Below are 26,585 nucleotides of genomic sequence, written 5' to 3'. Positions count from 1 at the left end.
AAAACAAAACAAAACAGAGATCTGTGTGTTTTTTGGAGCCATGAGGCAGATTCACCAGTGTTCTCTAGCTGTTCCAGGCTACTTTCATGATACAAGCTAATCAGAAACCAGATTTGCAGTTGCTTTGTGTTGCAAGAGTGAAAGAACTGGTGGATCAGATTCTGACACCTTTAGAAAATAAATTTCACCCTGTGAAATCTTCAATAACAAATCATTTTGTATTAGTTTTTAAAAGAGGTTGCTTAAGGCTCAGCAAGGGATGTAAGAGACAGTTTACTGTATCTGTAGACTGTTTCCTCAGTGCTAAGAATATGCTGCGTTAGGTTGCATGCCCTTTTAGGAGTGATAGCATTGTTTCTCAGTAAATTACTGTTTTTTTTCACTCTGACCCACTGAAAAGCTCTTCCAGTGCAAAAGTACTTCAAGGCTCAGATGTTCTAAAGTGTTCCTTCATTTTCCCTTTTCTGATATCGGTGTTTGGCTTTGGTACGCTGGCTAGCTGTTAGCTTCTGACAGAAGAGAAGCAAATTATTCTGAAGTTTGTTTTTTGGCTGAATAATCTGGGTGCAATCTTGCAGTCCTTGTTGAGACAAAACTCCCTTTTAGTTCAATGGAAGTTTTCCAGGAGTAAGGATTGAGCTCCAGTTCTGTAACTCCATATTGTGCCCTTTCATTGGCTCTTTTTGTTTTTCTTTTTTGGCAGTGTTTGTTTGATACCTTTGAGCAACTGTGCTGACAGCTGCTGGGGGACCTGGGTGAGGTGGGAGGGGGGCCCAGACCCATGCAGGGAAGGGGTGAAGTTAATAGCTGCAGGGGCACAGTTTAGGGCAGTCAGAGCTGGCGTTGCTTGGCTCTTCAACCAAAGTAATTTTTTCCTCTCTCCTCCTTGTGCACCCTCTCTTTTCACGTTCTGAGAAATCCTGGGATTTCAGGATTTCAGTGTTAACAAATAGATATTAGTAAAATTGATGTTAGCTCATGGTATAGACCAATATATACTGTATATCTTCTACCTTCTCTGAATCCTGCTTGATCGTCGATTAGGTGTTCTATCTGTGATCTCAGTCTCTCCATCAGTATCATCATCAGTACCTTGCCTAGATGACTTGTTAGGGCAGTTGCTCTGTAGTTCTTGAACTCCATTCCTTAGGTGCCTTCCCTTCTTTCCACACTATATTACATAATCGGTATATTCCCGAATCATACTTTCTCCGCCGTATTTGATCATCTCCTCCGTGATCTTATCATTTCCAGGGCTCTTGTTGTTTAGTAATTTCACTGCTCTTTCTGCTTCCTCCTTGGAAATATTGGTCTTGCTGTCAATGCTTGGCGGAGATATGTGTTTCAGATCTTCAATCAGTCCCTATGGGACACTCTGGTCCAACTATGCTTTGTACATATCCTGTTGCTCCCTGGACCTCTTAAACTTAGTCTTAAAAAAAATAGTGGGTTTTAAATATAAATGATAGTCTTTTTAATAATTATTTTTATGTAAATAATTTTAGCAGTAAAATGAGGGAACTCCAAATCTGTGAATGTTAATAACTTAGGGTCTAAAACACAACTGAGGGTTATAGTCTGACCTGTAAAACATTTGCCAAAGTTTAAGTTTATGGTTTCCACCTGTACATACAAAGAAGAGACAGAGAGCTAATGGACCATGACAGATGGCTACTGAAGGATTATTTTCTGTAACTAATCAAATACATGCCTGTGTATTTTAGCATTAGAGGCTTAGGAAGCATTTAATCAGGTACAGTAGAGTTGTTTCATAGCAGTGTGGAACAATATGGAATTGGAGATAACTTTCGTAGATTGACAAAATCTTTATATCAGCAAACTGCTGTGAAAATGAATAGTGAATATAATCAGATATTTTTGTTCAGTCTGGAGGCATCAAGCAAGGATGCTCTCTCTTACATATGCTTCTGACCTTGTCAACGGACTCATTTGCAGAAAGAATTCACTGCAATAATGTTGTTAAAGGAAACGCAGCAAAAAATTTTCCTATATGCTCCTGATATTGCTTTGTTCTTAGCCAACACTATGAGGGAACAGCCAAATAATTAAATAGTTTTAGAACAGTGTCAAAATAGAAAGTTAATCAAATGAAGTCTGACATATTGGCCTAAAGGTTCAATAAACTTTGAAATACAGATATCAATATATATTAGTTGTATTTGTGAATTAAGTATACATATTTACAGTTTGGAGAGTTGGAAAGGCAATACTATTTCATGGGTAAGTAAGGCAGCTTAAAAAAATGGATATTGTACCTACACTTGATTTTTCTATTCCAGACACGTTGATTTACAGTATTGGACAAAATGCAGCAGTTTAGACTACACAAAGTTTTTGCCCAGTACTTTTCATAATATTCAGTAAACAGGGCATTTTTAGGTAATAGTTTTTGAATCAGAAACTCTAGTGTAATTACAGTTAATGTGAGTGCCATCTCACTCATAAGTAATGGAGAGTCTCTTAATTGTAATTAAGGTAAGGTAAAACAGGGATCAGAGAAAAAATTGCCTGTGCCTGGTGATGATCATATGATTAACCATCACTCCACATGTTTATGGTAATATGATGTTAACGGCTTTGCTTGTTTGAGATCATGCTGTTGTCAGTTTAAGATTATGCAAATGAGATACTGTCCTCAGAATCCTAGCAAACTGAGAAAATGGACTTCTATTGCCTCGTTTCCTTAGTCTTTGTTGATGTGATTCGTAAGTTTTGCTTGTTGTTCCATCAGAAGACACTAGTGTTCTTCTCTCATCTTTTGTAACTTTTGGATTGTCAATAAATGCTATTAGGCAAGGGAAGAAAACTATTACTGAGTGTTCCTATGCCATTTCAGTAGTTCAGTACTTCTCAATATTTTGGTTAATTGGGTTTCTTGGGAATATAAGCCTTTTCACATTCTATGTCCTTCCTCTTCAGTGGAGACCTATACCAGATGCTTTAGAAAAAGATAAACCTCTCTCAACCCAAAAGTTGTTATTCCCCTAACCAGTTAAGTTGTATATTGTTGATGCATAGGTCGAGGGGATAGAGCGTGAAAGGATTTGTGAGTAGTAATTGGATAGGACACTAGTGTGTAGTGGGAGGATAAAAGTGGAAAGAAGCAAAAGAAGGATGTGGAAAATAAGCAAAGAGCAAGAGATGACTGGGAGTAAGAAGACAGAGAGAACCTGAAGAAGGGAGAAAATATAATGTAAGGAGAATTTGTTTGTTTGTGTTGTGTGCTTTGTGTGTTTGCATACTAGTCACATAAGTTATCGTTACACCTTGCACTCCTTAGCACATTTATAGCCTGATCTGAGGTATGATCAGGTCTCTTTGTACTGGTCAGACAGCTCAAAGGAGCCTGATTCTGGCTGTAACTAGACAACTGAGAATTTTCCTGAGGATGAGGAAAAAATGTTAGTCACCACCTGACACAGGCTCTCACCTCCTCATTGGCACAAAGCGTGTACTGGAGCAAGAGGAGATTGATCTTTCATTGGTGTAAGTTACAGAAGCCCTTATTGCCCTAGCTTTCTCTGAGGCTGTTGCAGAGCAACTCACGGAGCTGGGCAACTGACTTTTTTACCTGTTTTATTGATCTTGGATGTAGAAGAAGTTCTACCCTCAATCTTCAAAGAGTCATCAGTGTTTGAAATGAATGCAGCAGATCCAGGAGTCTTGGGGAAAAGTGGGTATTAGGCATCAACCTTTTTGGCCTAGTTTCTACATCTGGGTATAATTTGCACTTGCAAGGGTTAGACTGACTGTGGAGGAAGTGAAGAAAATTAGTGACTCTCTCAGGCCGTTTCTGCACAGGCCACTTCCTTAGGAAGTGGCATGCTAGTACATGGAGCCAAAAATGCTAATGAGGCGCAGATGCAAATTCCCCACGCCTCATTAGCATAACGTCACGTGATATGGGGTCCGGAAGACTGTTCTTCCGGACTCCAAAAACTCTGTGTAGAAGAGCGGCCCCGGGGTAGCTTCCGGAAGGAAGTCTTCCTTCCGGAGGCCCCTTCTTCACAAAATTTTTCAGGAAGAAGGGGCCTCTGGAAGAAGGACTTCCTTCCAGAAGCCTCCCGGGGCTGTGCTTCTACTTAGCATTTTGGAGTCTGGAAGAACAGTCATCCGGACTCCATCACTTGACATTATGCTAATGAGGCATGGGGAATTTGCATCTGCACCTCCTTAACATCTTTCACTCCATGTGTTCCCTCCAGGTAGAAACGGCCTCAGGGTGTGGCCACATAGCAGCCTTATTCAGAAATGAGCTATTCCGGAATAGCTATTCCTAAATAGCTTATTTCAAAATAATGCTGCACAAAAATACATTTTGAAATAGCACTTAGCTGTTTTGAAATAATTGCCTAAACACACAGACCCTATTTTAAAATAGAGCCATTGAATGTGTTATGGCTTATTTCAAAATAGGCACTATTCCCTGCGTTTATAGCACCTATTTCAAAATAGGCACTATTCCTCATGAAATAATGTTTACCAGTTTAGAAACAAGATGCCTTCTATTTTGAATTCATTTCAAAATAGCAGTTGCATCATGTAGACACTAGGTTAATTATTTCAAAATAACTGTGCTTTGTAGACCTTCCCTCATTCTCATACACACCCCTCAGCTCTCTCTAAGCATTTCTCAGATTTTATTACTAATATTTTAAAGAAAATTTTCATACAGCTACAATACATGAGGAAGCAATATACACACAGTGTCTCTCATATACACATCTAGTAAATTGATCACACATTACTTAAATTTTTTTTTTTTAATTTCAGGTCTTCGATTCTGCACTCTGATTTTCTTACTGTGCAAAATTTAGAACTACTTCATACATCACTCATTCACCTTTTATAATTTTAAAAAAGTAAAACTTAATTTAAAATAAATACTCAGAATTTTTACTTATATGAATCAGTGCAATATTTTTCATGACAAAGGTTTACCAACTTAACCTTAGCTAATTTATTTCCTTGCTATTTTGGAGAATTGTCTCTGTTGCAATTCTTTCTCCTCCCTAGATACTGCTATTCTGCCAAGAATGAGTCTTAATCGCTGACTTATTCTTTTGGAGAGCAACTCTTCTGTCTTTGAAAATATGGAGCATTCAAAATTAATTGGATTTTAAGGAAACTAGGACAAATTACAAATAATGAACATAGGCAAATAACACAGGAATGCAGGAGTAAAATTAGAAAGGCTAAGGCACAAAATGAGCTCCAACTAGCTACAGGCATAAAGGGTAACAAGAAGGCCTTTTACAAATATATTAGAAACAAGAGGAAGACCAAGGACAGGGTAGGGCCATTGCTCAGTGAGGAGGGAGAAACAGTAACGGGGAACTTGGAAATGGCAGAGATGCTTAATGACTTCTTTGTTTCGGTCTTCACAGAGAAGTCTGAAGGAATGCCTGACATAGTGAATGCTGGTGGAAAAGGGGTAGAGTTAGTTTTTGAAATAAAAAAAGAACAAGTTAAAAACCATTTGGAAAAATTAGATGTCTGCAAGTCACCAGGGCCTGATGAAATGCATCCTAGAATCCTCAAGGAGCTGATAGAAGAGGTAGCTGAGTTGTTAGCTCTCATTTTTGGAAAGTCATGGGAGACAGGAGAGATTCCAGAAGACTGGAAGAGGGCAAATATAGTGCCCATCTACAAAAAGGGGAATAAGAACAACCCAGGAAATTACAGGCCAGTCAGCTTAACTTCTGTGCCAGGAAAGGTAATGGAGCAGGTAGTTAAGGAAGTCATCTGCAAGCACTTGGAAGGTAGTAAAGTGATAGTGAACAGCCAGCATGGTTTTGTAAAAAACAAATCACGTCAAACCAACCTGATAGCTTTTTTTGACATGATAACGAGACTCGTAGATAAGGGAGAAGCAGTGGATGTGGTATACCTAGACTTTAGTAAAGCATTTGATACGGTCTCACATAATAATCTTATCGACAAACTAGGCAAGTCCAACTTAAATGGGGCTGCAATAAGGTGGGTGCATAACTGGCTGGCTAATCGTACCCGGAGAGTAGTTGTTAATGGTGCTCAATCCTGCTGGAAAAGCATCACAAGTGGGGTTCTGTAGTGGTCTGTTTTGGGACCAGTTCTGTTCAATATCTTCATTAATGATTTGGATATTGGCATAGAAAGTACGCTTATTAAGTTTGCAGATGATACCAAGCTGGGAGGGGTTGCAACTACCTTGGAGGATAGGGTCAAAATTCAGAATGATCTAGATAAATTGGAGAAATGGTCTGAAGTAAACAGGGTGAAGTTTAATAAAGATAAATGTAAGGTGCTGCACTTAGGAAGGAATAATCTGTTTCACACATACAGAATGGGAAAAGACTGTCTAGGAAGGAGTACAGCAGAAAGGGATCTAGGGGTTCTAGTAGCTCACAAGTTAAATATGAGTCAACAGTGTGATGCTGTTGCAAAAAAAGCAAACATGATTCTGGGATGCATTAGCAGGTGTGTTGTGAACAAGACATGAGAAATCATTCTACCGCTCTACTCTGCGCTGGTTAGGCCTCATCTGGAATATTGTGTCCAGTTCTGGGCACCCCAATTCAAGAAATGTGGAGAAATTAGAGAAGGTCCAGAGAAGAGCAACTAGAATGATAAAAGGTCTGGAGAAGATGACTAATGAAGAAAGGCTGAAAGAATTGGGCTTGTTTAGCTTGGAAGAAAGAAGATTGAGGGGGCACATGATAGTGGTTTTCAGATATCTTAAAGGGTGTCATAAGGAGCAGGGAGAAAACTTGGTGTTCTTGGCCTCTGAGGAGAGAACAAAAGGCAATGGACTTCAGCTGCAGCAAGGGATGTTTAGGTTGGACATTAGGAAAAAGTTCCTAACTGTCAGGGTGGTCAAGTACTGGAATAAGTTGCCAAGGGAGGTTGTGGAATCTCCCTCGCTGGAGATATTTAAGAACAGATTAGATAGATGTCTATCAGGGATGGTGTAGATAGTGGTCGGTCCTGCCGTCGGGGCAGGGGACTGGACTCGATGGCCTCTCGAGGCCCCTTCTGGTCCTAGTGTTCTATGATTCTATGAAATTTTCTTGGGCAGATTCTCTCCAAAATCTCAAAACTTTTGTTTTTTCTGCTCCGCTACAATTAATCTCTTTTGTGAGCTGCTCAAAAGATATTTCCTACTTTGCACCTGCAAATTCGATCCTTCAGTCTGTCTGTCTCAGCTGACTCGTCTGTAGGAGATCCTCTGTATTGGCCTGTCTGTTATTGCATTATGTCTTGTAATAAAAAATGGTTAGTACCATTGCCTAGAAACTGTAATTGTGATGCAAATTCTGAGTCCCTTGTTTTTTGAGGAATGGAGGTGATGTAGGCAGGCCACTTGATCATTCATTCATTCCTTCTTTTGTGAAGACCCGTTAGCAGCTCATGGAAGTAGAAACTCACTGCTCTCTTCTATCAAAAAGGAAATCCTCATGAAATCTGAATCTGGTCTTAAGAGCGGATGGGTCCCCTCTTTTGAGCATCTGGTGACTTAGTTTCTGTTGTACCTTTTAGGGAAGGTATAGTGGGAGAATTGAGCACTCTAGCATCCAGTCCTTTGTATGCAATTTTCTGTGTGGACAAAATCTACTTTTATTCTCACCCAAAGTTTCATACAAGCATGGTTTTCATTTCTTATACTAGGCAAGTAATCTTCTTACCAACTTTCTTCCCAAAGCCTCTTGGTAGTAAAGGTGAGGAAGGACTGAATACCTCTATAAGTTAGAAGACAAAGAGGGAGCCATGCTAGTCTATACACGATCAAAACAAAAAGCAGTCAAGTAGCACTTTAAAGACTAGCAAAATAATTTATTAGGTGAGCTTTCGTAAGTGGGTCTGTCCCACAAAAGCTCACCTAATAAATTATTTTGCTAGTCTTTAAAGTGCTACTTGACTGCTTTTTGTTATGTTAGAAGATGTTTACTGTTTTGTTTGTTATAAGTTAAACCTTTCAGGTGTTCAGCTTAGGTGTTCATTGCATTTGTTGACAGAAGGAATGGAAGTCTTGTCTGTGCTCTGAGAATATTGCCTTAGATGTCCAGTTGTATTTGCCTGTTACTGGTTGGCTAACATGAAGCTGCTGGATGGAGGGCTGGATCATTCTGCCAGGCCAGAGCACTTGCTTGGGACCGTCTTGCTAATGTTCCCATATTAGATGTTTGCAAAATAGGAACCTAGTCAACATGTCATGCATTTGCCTTTGTGCTGGCTCAACAATCTATAGAGAAGAGTACTCTTCCAGTCTCTGTTCAAATAGACTCGGAAACTATCTCTTGTTTGGGCTGCTTGTGAGTTACTTACAGGGGAAAGGATACGTGTATTCAGTCAAAGAAATAGAATGTATAGTAGTCTTTCCATAATTACTATTCTTTGAGGTATAGTGCACATGTCCATACCGGGATGTGTCCTCCTTCCAGTTTCTGTTGGAGTCTTCTGGTAGGAAGCAATTGAGGCAGTTGGAGCTATCACATTTTGTGCCTGCAGACAATGCACGAGCAGAGTTTGCTTGTGCAGCCCCACAAGGGGTACCAGTGTGGGTGGCAAAAAAATCTTCAACGAGTGTGCTCTGGAGTATGTGTGCCTCTACGGTGGAAAGAACACGTGCAACACATCCGAAAGAACACCGGTTATGGAAAGGCTCGTAACTTGTTACTTCACCTCAAAACTAAAAAGCAGTCATGTGGCACTTTGAAGACTCACAAAATAATTTATTAGGTGATGACCTTTCATGGGGCAGACCCACTTCTTCAGATGTGGAAATAGTGCTGAAAATGAACTGGCATGATGAATATATAACAGAGATATAACAGAGAGATGGAAAAGAAAACAAAACAAAAAAAATTAAATGAAAATTGACAAATCAGCTCCCGGGGGGAGGCAAAGGGGGAAGAAAATTACTTACTGGAAGTATATAGTAGGTTAAGTGACTTCTCTGAGATGACTACGAATGTCAAAGGTGGGGAAATTGTCTTTGTAATGCCTAAGGTAATTGCTGTCTCTATTAAGACCAAGTCGCAAAGTGTTGAATTTGAGAAAAATTCCAGTTCAGGTGTCTCCCTTTGTAATCTAGTTTTAGTCTTTGTTGTAGGACGCAGATTTTCAGGTCTTTAATTCTCTGGCCTACTCCACTGAAATGCTCGCTGACAGGTTTTGTGAGTATTCAGATTCCTAATGTCTGATTTGTGTCCTTGTGTTCTTTGGCAAAGTGACTGTTCAGTCTGTCCAAGATACGTAGCAGAGAGGCATTCGTCATGTTAGTTCTCTTTCAGCACTGTCTCCAGATCTGAAGAAGAGGATCTACCCAACGAGAGCTCATCACCTAATACGTTGTTTTGTTAGTCTTAAAAGTGCTGCATGACTGCTTTTTTATTTTACCTCTGTATTTGCTACTGGTATGTAGCTGTTGCTGAAATACCACGTCCAATTTTGTTGTTCACAATTCGGGAAGGATGTCGACAGCTTGGAGAAGTCTTAGGGAAGAATCATGAAAATGATTAAAGGATTAGAAAAACTGCTTTATGATGGTAAACTCAAGGTGCTTCATCTACTTAGGTTAACAAAAAGAATGTTAAGAGTGACATGGTCACAGTCTTTAAACATCTACATGGGGAGCAAAAATTTAATAGTGGACACTTCAATATAGCAAGGAAAGATATACGATTCAGTAGCTGGAATCTGAAGCTAGACAAACTCAAACCGGAAATAACACATACATTTTAAAAAAGGGAGGGTATTTAACCAATGAAAAAGTTTATCAAGAATCGGAATGGATTCTACATGGCTGACCAGTTTTAAATCAAGATTGGATGTTTTTCTAAAAATATATGCACTCGGAATTATTTTGGGGAAGTTCTGTCCTTTGTTATGCAGGAGGTCAGACTAGATGGTCACAGTGATCTCTTCTAGCCTTGGAATTTATGAAGCATCCCAGTACACAGAAAGCACTATTGGTAAATGAGATAGAAGACCACCATAGGAGTTCTATTCACTGCTACCATTAAGGGTTGTTAGGTGGATTTCCTAAACTCCATGTTGTCTGATGGTTCTTCAGGTGGAGGAAGATTTTGTTAAGGAAGCATTGTCTTAAGGTTGGGAGGAAGTGGTATAGATGCTATGGGAATCAGTAAGACTGAGTGGAACTGAGTTTGCTGACCAAATTCCCATGATTTTTCCTGCCTATTCAGGTAGCTTGTGTTAGGGCTTGTCTAGGTTGGGAGGTAGTCCGGATTAACAATTCCTGATTAAATTTTTATGTGGATGCTTTTTTTTTCCCCCCAGAACAAGTCACTTCCTGTTCAAAAATAAAGTGTCCATACATGGATGAAAGTTGGAGTTATTAATTCGCTTTAAATTGACACCCTACTTTATTCCAGATTAATTTTCAGTTGTTAATTAACACTTAAGTAAATAGATGTGGCCATTTTACTCCCAGACCAGTCTCTTGTAAATTCACTGACAAGGAACTGTTGTTACTAGAATGGTAGTGTAGAACTGTGAAGTTTCATCAGTATGAATCTCTGTGTCTGTTTCTCTTCTCTCAGCACCAGCGTACTCATACTTAGAAATTACAGGCAATGGGAAAGCATTGCATTAGGCATGCATGTTGTGCAGCTATGTTAAATTGCCTGGTGGTGATCCTGTTAGTTTTCACAGGTTGACTAATGCTAGGTCACCAATTGGATGGGAGGCCTTAGATGACATTGCAAGTAGTATATGTGATTCAGGAGGTGGATCATTCTTGTCTAGGTCTGTGTGAACAAATTCCCTAACATGCTGTTAGAGGTTTTCCTCCTGTTGCAAGCTCCGTCTGTCAGATGAGATCTCTAAAATTTGAGGTCCTGTGTGCAATATTTCGTAAGTATGAAAAGGCAGATGGGGTGCATAGAAGACACAGTACTTTCACTAGCATGCTCCCTGCAAGTACACAGGCACACTTCTGAAAACATCTACTTAGTGCGTGCACCCTAAAGAGAACATCAGTAGCTTACACGGGATTCTGCACACAATGTTGATTGTGGGAAACAGTCAGTCCTACTGATTGGCTGGGATGCACTACTTAACCCAGATACAGGGTACAGGAAGTTCTTTGAGCAACTTGGTGAATCCCTGGTTATTATGAGTCTACCTATTTGTCCAGCTCCTGAACCCTATCTCCTAGCCTGTGCCTGGTTCCTGCCCCCTTTCTCTCAGACGACTGTCAGTTCCTGCTTTCCCAGTTCCCTTCCATTCCTGCTCCTTGTGCCTTGCGCTTTACACTGTCTGTCACTTGTGGTTTGACTCCTAAGTCTGTCTCCAGCAATGAACATTGGCTTTGTACCTGACTGACCATAGCCTTGACCCTTGCTCCAGTTCCAGGTGCTTGACACTAACTGTTGGGCTTGGCTGTCTGCTCTCTGGTCCCTTCAGTGAGATCCAAAAGACCACTGTCTGCAGTGGTATGGCAGTAGGAATTTAACCCCATGCATACAGGAAAGTGATAAATTACTGTGCTTGGTTTAGGTAAAACAATTATTTTTTGTCGTCAAAATGAGGTATTTTATTAAATTTATGGCATTTACAAAATGAAATATTTTGACAGATGTTGAAAGGACATTTCTATAGTAACCAAAGTGACTTTTGAGTTTCTAAAAAGCAGGTGGACTTTCTTTTTAAATATTTGCAGCTAGGGATATAGATATAATTTTAAAATCAACCTTGTGACATTTAGAAAGTGCCTTCTTATTTTCTGTGATTGTGGTCAGGAGTTCACTGATGGCACTTTTAGGAGGCGCTGTGTAGATCTGTAATAAGCTTTTCTGATTTTTCATCACAGACTTACAGGCATATTTCTGCTCTCAGGAAAAGCTACACCAGGGAGATTTGCCTTGTGGGCAAATATTTGATGTCTTTTCATCATAGCCTGAGTTTTGATATTAACTTGTCTGAAGTCATAATCGTTCTATGTGTATAAAACTTGTGTGTATAATATCACATGTTCTCCCTAGCTTTTTCCCAGAAGTATACAGAAGGCTCCAGATTTTAATTAAGAATATCTTCTATTTCATGTCTTATTAAGGATCCTATGCAGTGAGGCTCATAAGTTTCATTTTCTTTGGTGAAACTGTTGTTTTAGTGTCACCATTGCTGTCTTAGACACACATGAATATTTCCCATTCATTCAGTATTATGTATCAATTTAAGGGTTCTCTTACTTGTCCTCATTCTGCCTTCCCACCCCTTTGGAGACAAATCACAGATTAGGTTTATAAAACATTTATAGTGGCTCAAGAATGGGAGGAGAGGATGGCAGTTATATACCCTCCTGTTATGGGTTATTTATTTAGTTGTAAAAATTCTGTGTTGATTGAAATTTGACATGCAGGATCCAAGCCAGGCAACAGAAGTGTAGAATTTCTGAAAAGTAAAGAGAAAATCACTTGGCTTCCTAAATTTAAAATGAGGGGAGAATGAGAGTTCTTCTGATGCTCATAATTAAATTAAAAATACACTGTACTTATGTCTGAAGCTGAAATTTCACCCATTATTTGGTCTTATGGATTGGTGCTTTGGGATATTTCTTAAAGAAAAAACTGTTTACCTTAGAAAAAATCATTTTTGTATGTAGGCAGCAGTTTATTCTATTTTTCTTTGTTTTAGTTTCTTCTTGGATGTTCAGTTGCTTAATTTCCCATGTTTTTAATGCAATCTACTTATGTTGCAAATCTTTGCTTCCTTCTCTCTTATTCTTCCTCCAAATGAATTTGCAGGAGGTAATTTCTGCACTGCTAAAGATCTTGCAGAAGAAATCAGATCATTAACATCTGAGAGAGAAGGGCTGGAGGGACTTCTCAATGAGCTGTTGGTGCTGAGTGCCAGAAATGTCCGAAAATTAGAGAGAATTAAAGAAGATTACAACAGACTGAAACAAGAACTGGATCAGGGGGAGTCTGCCTTTGGTAAGTAGTTCAACAGCTGTTGTGTGATTGAAGTTCTGCTTTTACTATATTGTGGGTGAACCAGTATTCTGCTTGATTGGATGAATAGCCCTTTGATATGTGACACATTCAGTACATACCATTTTTAGGAGGGAAATTTTTGCAGGATCTTTATAAGCAGTAGATTTTACATGCTGTCAGGCTTTTGTCTTGTCAGTCGTGAGTGATGTTTTTTCTAGCTTTGTGTGTGTGTGTGTGTGTGTGTGTGTGCGAGAGATAGATATATATATATATATATATATATATAATATCTGTAAATGTTGTAGAATGCTTTTGATATCTCCCTTAACCATGAATCTCAAAAACTCTCTTGTGCTGAAACCTAATTTATAATAATGCCTTGTTCATGTACATTATGCATAACCAAATATCCTGTACATACATGTTCTTGTACATTTAATCTATGGAAAACATAGGTTGTCCACAAGAGTAGGAACTTCTGCTTTTAACATAATTGGATATGTATTCAGTATGTTGTTGGGAAAGAAGCATGTAACCTGTAGAGGTCACAAGAATTGAAAGCAAGAAGTCTTTATTTAAATAAATGGTGTAAGGAGTTCAGCTTGAAAGTCAATATAAGCAGTCTTTGTGGCTTACTGTTTCAAAGTGGTATGAGGAAATTCCATCTGTGATTAAATGAATGCAACTGACTAAATAGCAAAGCTGGTTGTAAGTTCTGTTGATTGTCGCTCTTTCTCTCCTGAAGTGATACGGTAAGCTACCAGGTAAAGTGGCATATTGCTTAAGTAAAAGACAGAGTAATGTTTAATTGATTACAGTACATGAATCTTAGAATTCTGAGACTGGAAGGGACCTGAGAAGGTCATTTAGTCCAGCCCCCTGCCTAAAGCAAGATCAACCCTAACTAAATCATCCCATCCAGGACTTATAAACCTCTAGGGGTGGAGATTCCACCACTTCTCCCCGTAAAGCGTTCCACTGCTTCACCACCCTCCTGGTGAAACAATGTTTCCTAATATCCAGCCTACACCTCTCCCTCTGTAACTTCAGACCATTGCTCCTTGTTCTGCCATCCATTACTACTGTGAACAGCCTCTCTCAGTCCTCTTTAGAGCACCCCTTCAGGAAGCTGAAGGCTGTTATCAAATCACCCCTCACTCTTCTCTTCTGCAAACTAAATAAGCCCAAGTCCCTCAGCGTCTCCTCTTAGGTCACGTGCTCCAGCCCTCTAATTATTTTTGTGCCCTCTGCTGAACCATAGGGTTTCTTTCTCAAGAGAGCACTGTAGTTAGTTCCAGAGTTTGAAACGTCCTTTTCCTATATAATAATAGAGTCCTGTAAATTTGTATATATCCACAGGGATCTGTATCCATGGTTTGTTTCTGTCAGTACAGATACAAATTTTGTATCTAGAACCCTGAAAATTTGTGGATATCTGCATTCGTAGATGTGGATGTCTGTAGATCATTGATGTGGATGTGGATACCAATTTTGTATTTGTTCAGGGCTCTACCTTAAAAATTTTCTGGACAGCATGTTTGTTGAAGAGACAAAAACATTGCTTGTTTGGAATGATTGCATTTCCTCAGTGACCAGACACAAAAGCTACCTTAAAATGATGGGGGTTTTTCAGGCCACTAGAAACAGATTTAAAGCAACCATACTGTTGAAAAGACTCGTAGGAGAGGAAGGAAGATGTCGACTAGATTATGCTACTAGACAAATAATTATCTTGCTAGGAACTAGGAAAAAATTGTAATATTCTTCCACCAACACTTATGTTCTTCGACATGTACAAAGAGATCCAAAAGTGGATGAAGAAACAATCTATCTAATTATTTGCAGTTGGTGGTGAACTGAAGAGTTTTTTAGATCTCCATGTTGTGCCTTTCATATGCTGCTTTCTCTGTTAGGGGGAGGCACATTTTTCAGATGAGTTTGTGTTCAGTGAGCTTTCAGACTAATGTTTGTGCGAGCTTGTTGAAGCAACAGAACTGGCAGCAGTTCAAAGATGGTCTTCTTTTGGAAACATGGAATGTATGCAATGAAGCATCATAATGAGCTGAAATTTACTGCAAGTTATGACAATAATAAATTGTAAAGCACTGAGCTATGCTGGAGACTTACTATACAGATTGTAATTTGATGTGATTCCACAGGAAAAAGTGAAGAAGTGTAAATGTGTATGCAGTAAAACCCTTAGGAGCACAGATTGCTAAAAGCAATATGAATCATTAAAATTATTTGTTCTTTATATATCTACGGCATTTTACTTTTGGGAGATAGACACTACTTCAAATTTGAGAGCATGTAGCATGTGAATTTTGGTTGAAAACAAACCTGTGAAAAGTGGCAAATAGTTTGCATCTTAAAAAGAAAAGTTGTCTTTTCAAATAGTGTTTTTATGTTTGGAAAATAAAACATGGAATAGTGTAAACTGCAGATTGCACATTATCATTGAGAAGGCTTTTCTCTGTGATGGCTGATGATCTTTATTTAATGAGTCACCCTGTTTTCTATGGCAGACTAGAAACGAGGACAATATTTTTCAAGATTATTATTGCACTTAACTTTTAGCAACTGGCAGTTGAAATTAGTGAGGGTCTTTGACTTGGGGATGTTTTGATGCGTATCACAAGATATAGTCTCTAATAATCATGTTTAGAAAAACAGAGTGAGAGAGAATCGTAAAGAGAAAGGTGCTGATTGTATAGATGAAGATGCTGATTATATAAAGAATATTGATAGTAGTAGAGATTTGTAAGTATCCTAGTAATCACATCTCACTTTTACAATAAACAGGAATATTTTGAATAAATTACCTTGAGAATACTGATAAATGAGAGTCCCTGAATAATGGGCAGGGACATTTAGAGGAAGAATATTTACATGACAAAGAGCAAATAGAGGGGACTAGAGAAATGAGATTTTTAAAGAAAATTATTATTGTGGTGGGTAACTTTTCTTATGTCCTTCTGGAGATAGACGTGGCAGAGGGAAACAGGTGCACTCAGGCATAGTGGCAGCCATACTACATTCAGTCACTAAAATGAAGGAGAAATGATGATTACAAAATGGGTGTCATTGAAGTCACCTGACTTCAACAAACCCAACTGCTAATTAACTAGTATGGTTGTATGAGGTTTAGAAACCTCCCTGGAACCCCAGTTGAGCACTGATGCACAGCTCTTAGATAACTAGAAGCTAAATGATTTTGAGTTACTGTTGGGAAACAACAGAGTTACCCAAAAAATGCGAGTGTTCTGCCTACTTAAGAAATTATAAAATTAATATCCCACATCCTCAATGATTTGTTTAAAAAGCAATAGCAAAAACAGCTAATGCACGTTTTACCTTTTTTTTTGCTGTCTTCAGAGAATGTAGTCAGTCATTATTTTAATTTATAACATATCCAAAATCTTTACCATTTGGTTAGAGAATAAGCATTTTTATTTTTTAAAGTTGACTTGACCATTTTTCCTCCTCCTGCTTCAGAATGGTATACACTAGACCCCCAACTTATGCAGAGGTTGCATTTCTGCACAGCCCCGCATAAGTCAAATTTCACATTACTCAGGTGAGCCTGGAAACTGACCAGTGCAGCAGTGCTGAACGGTTTCCTGTCTCCTGTGAGTGGTGTGGACCTTGGAGCCTGGCTGTGCTGGTTAGTTTCGCCACTCTTGTGAGTGGTGGGGAGCTGGATCCTGGCTCCCAACTCTGTGCCACTCACAGGAGACAGGAAACTGACTGCTCTCTTCTGTTTCCTGGCTCTTGTTAGTGGCGGCAGCCAAGAGTCAGATTGCTGCCCCTGACAGGAGCTGTTAAACAGGAGTGGGGACAGCAAGAGTCAGGTTGTCAGTGGCAGCAGCCACAAGTCAGGCTCTTGGCTACCACCACTGACAGGAGTGGGGAAACTAACCAGCGCAGCGACGCTGGTCAGCTTCCCTGCTCCTGTGAGTGGTGGGGAGATGGTGCCTGGCTCACCTCTGCCTGCCACTCATAGGAGTTGGGAAGCTGACCAGTGCTGTACTCCACTGGTCAGTTTCCTGGCTCCCCTGAGTGCTAGGCAGCCCGTAGCCAGGTGCCAGCTGCCTGGTATTTGGAGTTGTGTTAACCTGAGATTCACACAACTTGAATGTGCGTATCTCAGGGTTCTACCGTATTTAGGTAGTAAGTGCCTCCGGAGCTCATTTTCACTGCAGTGCTAGTTCACGATACACCTTGAGGGTTGCTACAGATGGACTCAGTCCACACTCTAGCTCCTGTTGAGTGGTGGTTTAAAGCTAGCTGGCCGTCAGAATGTGGGCTGAAGCTTTAGTTCTGCTGAGTCTTGACCTAGTAACACAGTGGGGACTCAGCCACTCTGCAGCTAATCCAATTGTTCTGTGTGACTGCTCTGGTGTGAGTTGCACTGGAGAGGCATTTATCTGAGCTAACTCTACAGTGACAACAGATCAGTTTCCTTTTCTGTCTAATTATTTCAGTGATGTGGTTGGTAATCTTTCACTGTAGACAGCAGATGCTTAATATTTCTAGCCAGGCAATCCTACCAGTGGCCTGTCATTGGTTGCCTTTCTTCCCTCTCTTGCTGTGTGTGCTTTGCTGCCATACTACTTGCTATCTTGAGAAAAATCTTCTAGTTTCCTTACATCAAAAGCCCCCTCTATTCTCTTCCACATCTATCCTTGAAGCCTGGTGCTTTGGCAAATTCTTCCTGCCTCCTTCTCTTTGACTGCATCTTCACATCTGCTCACTTGAGCTGTTACATGTTTGTTGTTTGTGAGCCTTTTGTGCGCTGAAATTTATTTATTTAAATAGCACTTTTTTGGTAGCTTAGAAGGATCTGTTTTCACAAGGAATTTGAAATCCCAACTAGAATGTACGTATGGGGTTTTTCTTTTCCTTGTGTTTAAATTGGTCACCTCTATTGTAGTTTATTAATATTGTTGATTTCTCACTGTAACTCTGATATAATGAAGCAGACGTCAAGGGAAGAGATTTAATCACACAATAATCAGGGTTGGAATTTTAAATAGGACACATCATTAGTATGTTAATGGATTTTCTCACTTTTTGCCAGCTGTCCAAGAATAAAAGATATTGCAGCTGTAGTGCAAAAATCTGGCTTGGCTTTCTGTGCTGTGAACTGTCAGGATTTCAGGTAGAAGATTTGAAGATACAAAAGGATTTTTAATGAGAATATCAAAAGTATTTTAGTTTGCTTTGTGAAATTGTGATGTCATCTGGTAACTTAGATGCATTGATTTATATTTTAGGAAGAGGTAATATTGATTTGTTTCTTTTCATCAAAGATCGCCATATTCTTTACAAAAACGTTTAAGCTTTATTGTCCCCATTTTACAGCTGAAACCAAGGCAAAGAAAAGTGAAGTTATTTGCTGAAGTTCATGTAGTGAACAGTGATGGAGTAGGGAGTAGAACACAGGTTTCCTGACTCCCAGCCCCTTGCTCTAACCCCTGAAATTTATTTGAGTAAATGGTTGAATTTGAAATGATCTGTCAGCCAAGCCTGTCTCTAAAGAAGTGCTCTCATGGTAGAGAAAAATGCTACTGTCTGGTAGCATTTTGACAACCAAAACCTTATTCCATAGATGTGCTATTTAATTAGAAGAAGTGAAATCAACAAAATGACTGGGGGAGTGGAACAACTTCCATATGAGAAATGAGTAAAAATATTGGGACTGTTCACCTTTGAAAAGAGGTGACTAAAGCAGGGATGTGATTAGGTTTGCTAATCCTCCCAGATGGACCTGGACTCTACTGGAATCAGCATCAATCTCCCAGTGACTACGAAAAGCAAGCTGGGAGATTTTAACAGGCCACTAGAAGTCCAGTTTGCAGCACAGCAGGACTAGGCAGGTTCCCTATGCTCTGGTTCTGTGCAGCTTCTGGATGGGCCTGGCATGTGTGGCTCCTGGACACGAGCAGCCAGGGGCATGCTGCCTCCCCCCAGCCAACTCTGTAGCTCCCATTGTCTGAGAACTGGAGCCATGAGAGCTGCAGCCATGAGAGCTGCAGTGCTGGTGCCTGCAGTCTGGGACAGTGCCACCTGGCTGCCCCTGAACCTACGAGCCAGAGAGGAATCCTAGCCGCTTCCAGGAGATGCCTGCGATAATGGCGATTTGGCTGGAGACTACACACCAATATCCTCCTGCACCCCGAGCAACGTTTCCCCTAATTTTTCTTGTGTATGAATTGTGTTATGTGCGTCGATATGGAGGCGATGTGTGGCACGGATGGGGCCAAGCGATTTGAACTTGCTAAGTGCTGAGATCTGGGGCTGAGATTTGGAGTGCAACTGGTCTGGGACTGGAGGAAAGCATCTCCACTGCAGTGGGTCTAGAGCTAGGGGAGAGGTGCTTCTCACTGCATGAGCAGGTCCAGGCCTGGAACCAGACCAGTCAGGTATTTCTCTTCATTGTGGCAGCTCTTGAGCTGTGGGAGAGAGATCTATTTCCAGCACAGCCCTGACCACCTGCACAGCTCTTGATAGACTGCAGTTGACCCCTGAGTTATGTGAGGGTTGTGCTCTTGCACACCCTCATGTAACTCACATTTTTCACAAGTTGTGGTGGAGTGGGGGGAGGTGGAGCTGGGAAACTGAACAGTGCACCACCTCTGGTCAGTTTCCTGGCTCCCACAGTATCAGGGAGCCAGGAACCAGGCAGCAGGTCCCTGGGTTTGCGGGACCAGCACTGCTGCCTGGTTTCTGGCTCCCCTGGGCTTGCAGGAGCTGGGAAATTTTACCAGCCGGCCACCACTCTGGGAGACAGGTGCAGCTTCTCCCTGGCTTCCCCCAGCTGGTTGTTAATCCTAGATATGATAGCAGTCGATGAAATCATGAATGGTATGGAGAAACTCAACGGGGAAGTATTTACACCTTCACGTATCACAAAACCCTGGGGTTAGTTCATGAAAATTAATAGGTGACAGGTTTAAAACAAAAACAAGGAAGTATTTCTTCACACAAGACACAGTCAAGCTGTGGAACTTGTTGCTGGGGAGGCTGTGAAACCTAGAAGTGGAAAGGCATTCAGAAAGGAATTAGTTGAGTTCATGGAGGGGGCAGGTCCATCACTGGCTTTCAGCCAAGATGATTAGGGATGCAATTCCATGCTCTGCAGGTCCCCATCAGAGGTGAAAGTGGGTGCCCATTAAGAATCTACTGCCAGCCCAGTCTCCACATGGCCACTTTTTGCTCCTCCTTTGTTGGCCACTGGCAGGGGAGCAAAAGGGGCAGCTGCCTAGGGGCCCCAAGGTCAGAGCTGTGTTGCTCGGGGGAGGAGTCTTAGGGGAAGGGGTGGAACTGCTCTCTGCAATCACCAGCAGTGGGAAGTGGAGCAACATGTCTGGAAGCCAAGGAAGGGGAGTGGACTGGAGCTGGATGGTTCTGCTTCCCACCTCCACTGGTGAATGTGGTGTTGGCCTGACCCATGCTGCCAGTGCCAGGCCCTCTGCTAAACACTGGGATACATCCATGGGTGACTGCAAAAGACCCAGGGCTCCTAGCAGCAGTGCCCAGAAGCTCTGGTCCTTCAAATCGCCTGGGGTTCCCAGCTTCCACTACTACAGGAATGGGGCTCCTAGTTGGGAAGGACTGGGTGGGTAGGGGTCTGCCCCAGTCCTGCTTCAGCTGTCTGAGGTCCCACCCCTTTCAGGGTCCTGGAGTCGGCCCCCCTTACGCAGGACTCTGAGCCCAGTGCAAGCTCACTGGTAAATTCCAGCATCTACTTTCACCCTTGGTCCTTATGTCTCTGACTGCCAGAAACTGGGACTGATGGACAGGGCTGCACCATTCAAAAAATTGCCCTGTTCTTTTCACTTCTCCTGAAGCATCTGATGTTGGCTAGTGTTGTAAGATAGGGTGTAGGGTTAGATGGATCATCGTTCTGACCTGTTATGACCTTTAAGCTATTACCTTAATGCCAAACTGCTAATTTGCACTTATACTTAAAAATCCTAATTGCGTTGATTGGCATGTGTGACCTGAGGATGAAGATAAAACTTGTCCTCTTGTCTCAGTCTGCCTAGTTATCATCGCTGGAGAGCAGCTTTGCCTGCTAGGTTTGCTGAATTCCTCGTCTGGCTCTGTTCAGCAAATTGCCGTCCATATTCCACTTTTCAAAAAGTGTATGTAGCTTGATTTAAAGGTCAGGTTGTCTTTGCCAATTCACTCTAAGTTGAACTTTCTAGTGTGAGTGGTTTCCTAAGTGCATCTTTGTGGCATTAAAATAAAAAGCCCTTCATACACACGTAAAAACAATGTTTTAAGTCTTTGATTTCTCTCTTGGTTTGGGGCTGATCCTGTCCTTCTTGCTTCTGAACTCCCATTACAGATTGCTGGTTCAGCCTGTAAAGCTCTTGGTAAGTGGCTGAGGCTTTCTGTGACATCATTATTTATAAAATAAACAAATTGAGGAGATCAGATGGGAAGGCTAAGATGTCTGGAATTTTCTTTTCAGAAGTACATATATTAAACACATTTGCCATGATCAGTGCTTCTACAATCGTTTATTATGTGCTTGCAATGTGGTTATAGTTGTGTTGCCCCCAGGATGTTAGAAAGCAAGGGATTAGGTAGTATCTTTTCGTTAACCAACTTCTCTTTGTGAGAGAGACTTATTTTGAACCTACACAGACTTGAAGATGAGCTCTGTTCAAGCCTGAATGCTTATGTCTTTGATCACCAGAAGTTAATCCAATGAAAAATACTGTTTCATCCACCTTGTCTCTGTCATTCAGTATATGCAAGCTGAATGTTTATACAGTATGTTTATAAGGGACTTGTCTTTCAATTAAAGAAAAACCTATATAGGTTTCTGTTCTTGGGTGCTGAAAAATAAAATATACAATTATAATTTAGCAAAAATGTACCTCACCAATATGGTAAGAAATTTTCTGTTACAGTCAGTGTTCAGTAAATTGTACATATAGTCATGGTGCAGGTTGCAGTTAACTACCCTGTGGCTTAATATTCATGTGGGTAGCAGAAACCATTAATGGATACTTAAAATAATACAGGCTTTGTCTAATCAAATATTTATAAACAGCGGTTGGTCTTTCTCTCTGGCAAACCCACATATTCATAGAAATATAATTTGATTTTGCTTAACTAATGAAGAATGGTTATTGCAAAGCATTCTGAGACAGAATTTTTAAAAAGATGTATTTTTGTAATGTCAGTTTGGGCCACTTTTGTGTCAGAAATTTCCATATAATCAATTAAAAGTATATCATAACTTTCTAAAATTAACTGTAGATGTTTGAGTGGAAAATAAGGAAGCATTTAAAGGATTAAAATTTTCAAATTTTTTAGAAAGATCTAGAAATTGTTTTAAAACTTTACAGAATTTAACTGTTCTAGAAAGAGGCCATCTGACAAGCCATTTATACCAAAGTGTGACACAGTGGTCCCCACTGTAGTTTACTTGATTTCCATGGTGCTATTTTATTTATATATATATATATATAATAAAGTCATCTCCCTTTAATGATTTCTTTAAAAACTGAAATCAAATAATCATTCTCATATGATTAATTGTGGGAACTATATAGATAACCTGTTCAGCTCAGAGAATTTGTTTTGTTCGTGATTGCAACATCTGCACAAAATATGTTCTCTGAGCTGAATATGTTCAAGTAGATTCCACAGTTAATCATCTATTTGAAAGTGGTTATTTGATTATCAACTGAAAAGATGAATCTTTTGATTTCAGTTTTTAAAATAAATCATTAAAGGGAGATGACATAGTGTAATAGATGGGCTTCCGTCAGAAGGAATCTTCTCCCAATCACGTTATATGTCCACTTCCAATTTGGTACAAGGTCATTACTTGTTACAGGACCCAATATATACTCTAGAGAAATTATATTAAGTGCTTGTTGCTAAAAACAGAGGTTAAATGGAGTGGATTTTTGCTTGTGTCTACAGCCATATTACTTTAAACTGTGACCTTGTCAAATTTCAGAAAGTAAGTTGGGCCCTCATCGATAGTTGGTTATGAAACGCAAGAAGTTACGGGAAGTAGTGTTGGTGATTGGCTTCGTGGCATTCTTCCTTTTAAGCTGGCATGGGTGCTGGGCAACATTCAGCCAAGAGATAAAACTCGTTTATTTTTGAATAGTAACAGAGAGGTAGCCATGCTAGTCTCTACACTATCAAAACAAAAAGCAGTCAAGTAGCACTTAAAGACTAGCAAAATAGTTTATTAGGTGAGCTTTCGTGGGACAGACCCACTTGTTCAGACCATAGCCAGACCAGAACAGACTCGTTTATTTGTTAAAGATCTTTTAGCTATCTTTGTAGGAATAGGGGTATTATTCCTATGTTGCCCAAATTCCAGTTTGAGTGATTAAACGCTGATCATTTTAATTTTAAAATTTGACCTTGTAAGTGCTCTAAAAACTAACAGGTTACTTAAAATTTGTTGTGTTTCATGAGGGTGTGAAGTTCAGATAGATGTCCAGGTTGGGGGCCATTCGACCAACAGGTCTGGAGATACAGTGCTCCTCCCTCAAAAAAGGGGAGCTTTTCTCAAAGTTTAGAGATTCTGGCAACCTTTGTTTGCTCACAGAGAGCAAACTAGGGCTCATGTCAGCACATCAGGATGTTCAACACTTAAACTTACCCCTCCAGCCCTTACATTTCAAAAAGATTTTGCTTCTCCAGTTAGGCGAGTTGCAAGCCTCGTTCCTATTCCCACTCCTAGCAGATTATTCTCAACATGTGCGAGAGGTGGGGAGGCTAACTATCTAGAAAGCTATATCTATGTCAGAGGATATTGGTGGCTTCAAGGACACGTCATTGTCATTTCGGGTGACCAACTATCCTGTGTTTGGGATGCCAAAAGGGCGTCCCTACTTATTTTTTTAAAAGGAACACATTGTGCTGCATTTAGGCTCTTGGGGTCTCGGGGTGGGGCTGGGAGCGCCTGCAGCCGCTGCTTCCCTGGGGGTTGGGGAGCAAGGCGCCAGCTCTCCAGGGCTTGGTGCAAGCAGGAGGAGCCACCCCTCCCCCCATATCTCCCTGTCCCTTATTGAATCCACGTACCACTCCTGGCACCAGCCCACAGCAGAAATCTGAAGTCTAAAAGCACGCATATTGCACCTATCTGCTTGTAACAGAGGTTATTTTTAATGTGGGAAAAGATAATCAGAGTGCTGTAGAATAGAAGATGCTGCATCTATTTTTAGAAAAGAAAAGAGAGAATGTAAGAAAATGTTCACTAGGATGGGAGGGTGTTTGGGGGCAGAAGCATAGGTAGCAATACGGGGAGAATTGTAATTCAGGAGTCACGGGAAGGGCAGAACAGTGGGAAGTGGGTGAAGGGCACGAGTGACAGGTGGACTGGGGGAGAATAAGGTAGGGGTGCCTGTTGTCTTAATGGGCTGACAAGAGGGTGGGAGGCTGAAAATGTTGATTGGTGGCAGCTCCCTGTTACAGGGAATGGTATGGCAGTGTGGTGGACAAGGAGAGACAGACACCAATTTTCTCTCACTTGCTTAAATCCAGTGTAACAGCTCTGTAATTGAACTATCAAGGTTTTGGGACGCAGATGATGGATGAGAGTTCTCCCACCAGCCCTGTTAGCAGTAACAGATTGGAAATAGTCCAAAGCATGATCTTTATCCCTGTTTCGGTGAACAAAATGTACAGAATGCAGGAGGAGCTGTGAGGAATCACATAGCAACAATGTAGTAAAGACCACTGGACTGTTCCTATCTCTGTGTCTGGCCTGACAAGTGACCTTCACTTCACCTCTGTGTGTCTGTTTTCCGTCTGCAAAATGGGGATAACAATGTAAAGTTCTTTGAGATCTAGTGATGAAGTACAACTGCCTTCATGACCACTAACTCTGACCAATAAACATTTCATTTTGTTTAAAGACCTAGGAAATTAGTCTCAGTGGGCTAGCTGTGTTTATCTGTAAGCTGCAGCAATAACAAGCAGTCCTGTAATACCTTAAAGACTAACACATTTATTAAATAATCAGTTTTCATGCGTAAGACCCACTTCAGATTACTGGAATAGACAGTTAGAATCCAGGGTTTATATAGCAGAGTGGTAGGGAAGGGAGGAGTCAAAAAAGGTGTGGGGTTACCTACCACTGGTAGATGAAGCATATTACGTTAAGTAGGATGGGTGCTGCAGCTGTGAATATCAAAGGTGGGGAAATTGCCTTTGTAATCCAGAAGATGGTGTCTCTAGTATAGATGTGTGGACTGAGATGGCAGCAAGGTTTGTTGTCAGGATAGGTTCTTGGGTTAGTGTTTCTGTGATATGGTGCGTGCCTGTTGCTGAGTATTTTCTTGCGATTGGGCAGCTGTTTATGGGAGAGGACAGGCCTGTCACCCAAGGTCTGTGGGAGGGAGGGAGCGAGTGGGTTCCAGTATGGGATTAGGTTGTCAGCGATTTAAGATGAGCTTTTAGCTGAAGGCTGTATGTAATGACAAGTGCTGTTCTGTTATTTTCCTTGTTGGGCCTGTCGTGGAGTAGGTGTCTTCTGGGTACTCATCTGGCTCTGTCTGTCTGTTTCCTTACCTCCCCCAGTGAGTAATTAAGTTTTATGAATGCTTGACAAGGATCTTGTAGGTTATTTTCTTTGTGGGTAGAATTGGAGTAGATACAGCTGTATCTTAGAGCTTGACTGCAGACAGTGGATTGCATGATATGTCTTGGGTGGAAGACTGCTGTTCTTACCTACATGCCTCCAGCTTCTATCCAAGACACAGTACACAGTCTATTGTCCACAGCCAAGCCCTAAGATACAGTCATATCTGCTCCAATTCCACTGGCAGATACAGGGTGAAGCTAACAAATCCTCTTTGACTTCAGTGAACTTTGGATCAGGCCCTTAGTGTATCATAGGATCTTAGGTGAACCTCTGCTCTATCTTTCCTTAGAATTAGGGCACTACCAAGTTCACAGTCCATTTTGGTAAATTTCACAGTCATAGCATTTTAAGAACCTTGAATTTCGTAGTTTCAGATTTGTAAATCTTAAATTTCACAGTGTTGTGACAAAGCACATGCACGTATTTAAAAACAGCAAAATATACACATGTAAAGCCCCAAAGTCAGAATTTCCCAATCTGGGAGTCCCAGTCCCAAAAGGGCATTGTAAGACTGTGGTGGGTGGGGGGGATGGGGTTACTGCTGTTAGTGGCGGCTCTGCCTTCAGAGCTGGACACCTAGCCAGCAGTGCTGCTCTCAGGCTGCCTAGCTCTAAAGGCAGTGGAGAAGTAAGCATGAGAACACTGCAACCCCCAAAAATAGGCTGGTGACCTCCTTTTAGGTTGAGACCCCCAGTTTAAAATATTCTGTGTACAGTAATCCATCGAAATACGCACATTCAAAATGAGAGGGGTTGTGTGGGGTGGTCAGTGCCATGGGGGATGGGGAGGGGGGACCCACAGCTGGAAGCTGGCAGAGCCTGCCATGGGGTCCCTGGCCAGGGTATGGGGAAACCTGCAACCCTGCTGCTGGAAAGCATCTGGGCTCCCAGCCCAGCCCTCCAGTAGCAGTCCGAGATGAGGATGCTGCCTGGTTCCCCTCTTCTCTGCTTGCGGGACCCAGGAGACTGACCAGCCACAAGCTAGTCAGTTTC

General features: G+C 41.0%; 1 protein-coding gene across 1 annotated transcript in view; it reads left to right on the top strand.

Moving 5' to 3' along the window:
• The window catches only part of DISC1 (DISC1 scaffold protein), a 381,004-nt gene that overhangs the window by 142,091 nt on the left and 212,328 nt on the right, over window positions 1–26,585 (top strand). Inside the window, exon 9 of the mRNA XM_074990175.1 lies at window positions 12,771–12,959. Coding sequence (XP_074846276.1) covers window positions 12,771–12,959 — 189 coding nt within the window. The remainder of the gene's footprint in view (window positions 1–12,770; window positions 12,960–26,585) is intronic.

Source organism: Carettochelys insculpta, chromosome 3 (genome assembly GCF_033958435.1).
Source record: "Carettochelys insculpta isolate YL-2023 chromosome 3, ASM3395843v1, whole genome shotgun sequence".
In the NCBI taxonomy this organism is placed as follows: domain Eukaryota; kingdom Metazoa; phylum Chordata; order Testudines; family Carettochelyidae; genus Carettochelys; species Carettochelys insculpta.
Note: the sequence above shows the minus strand (reverse complement) of the source record. Positions and strands in the feature narration are given on the sequence as shown.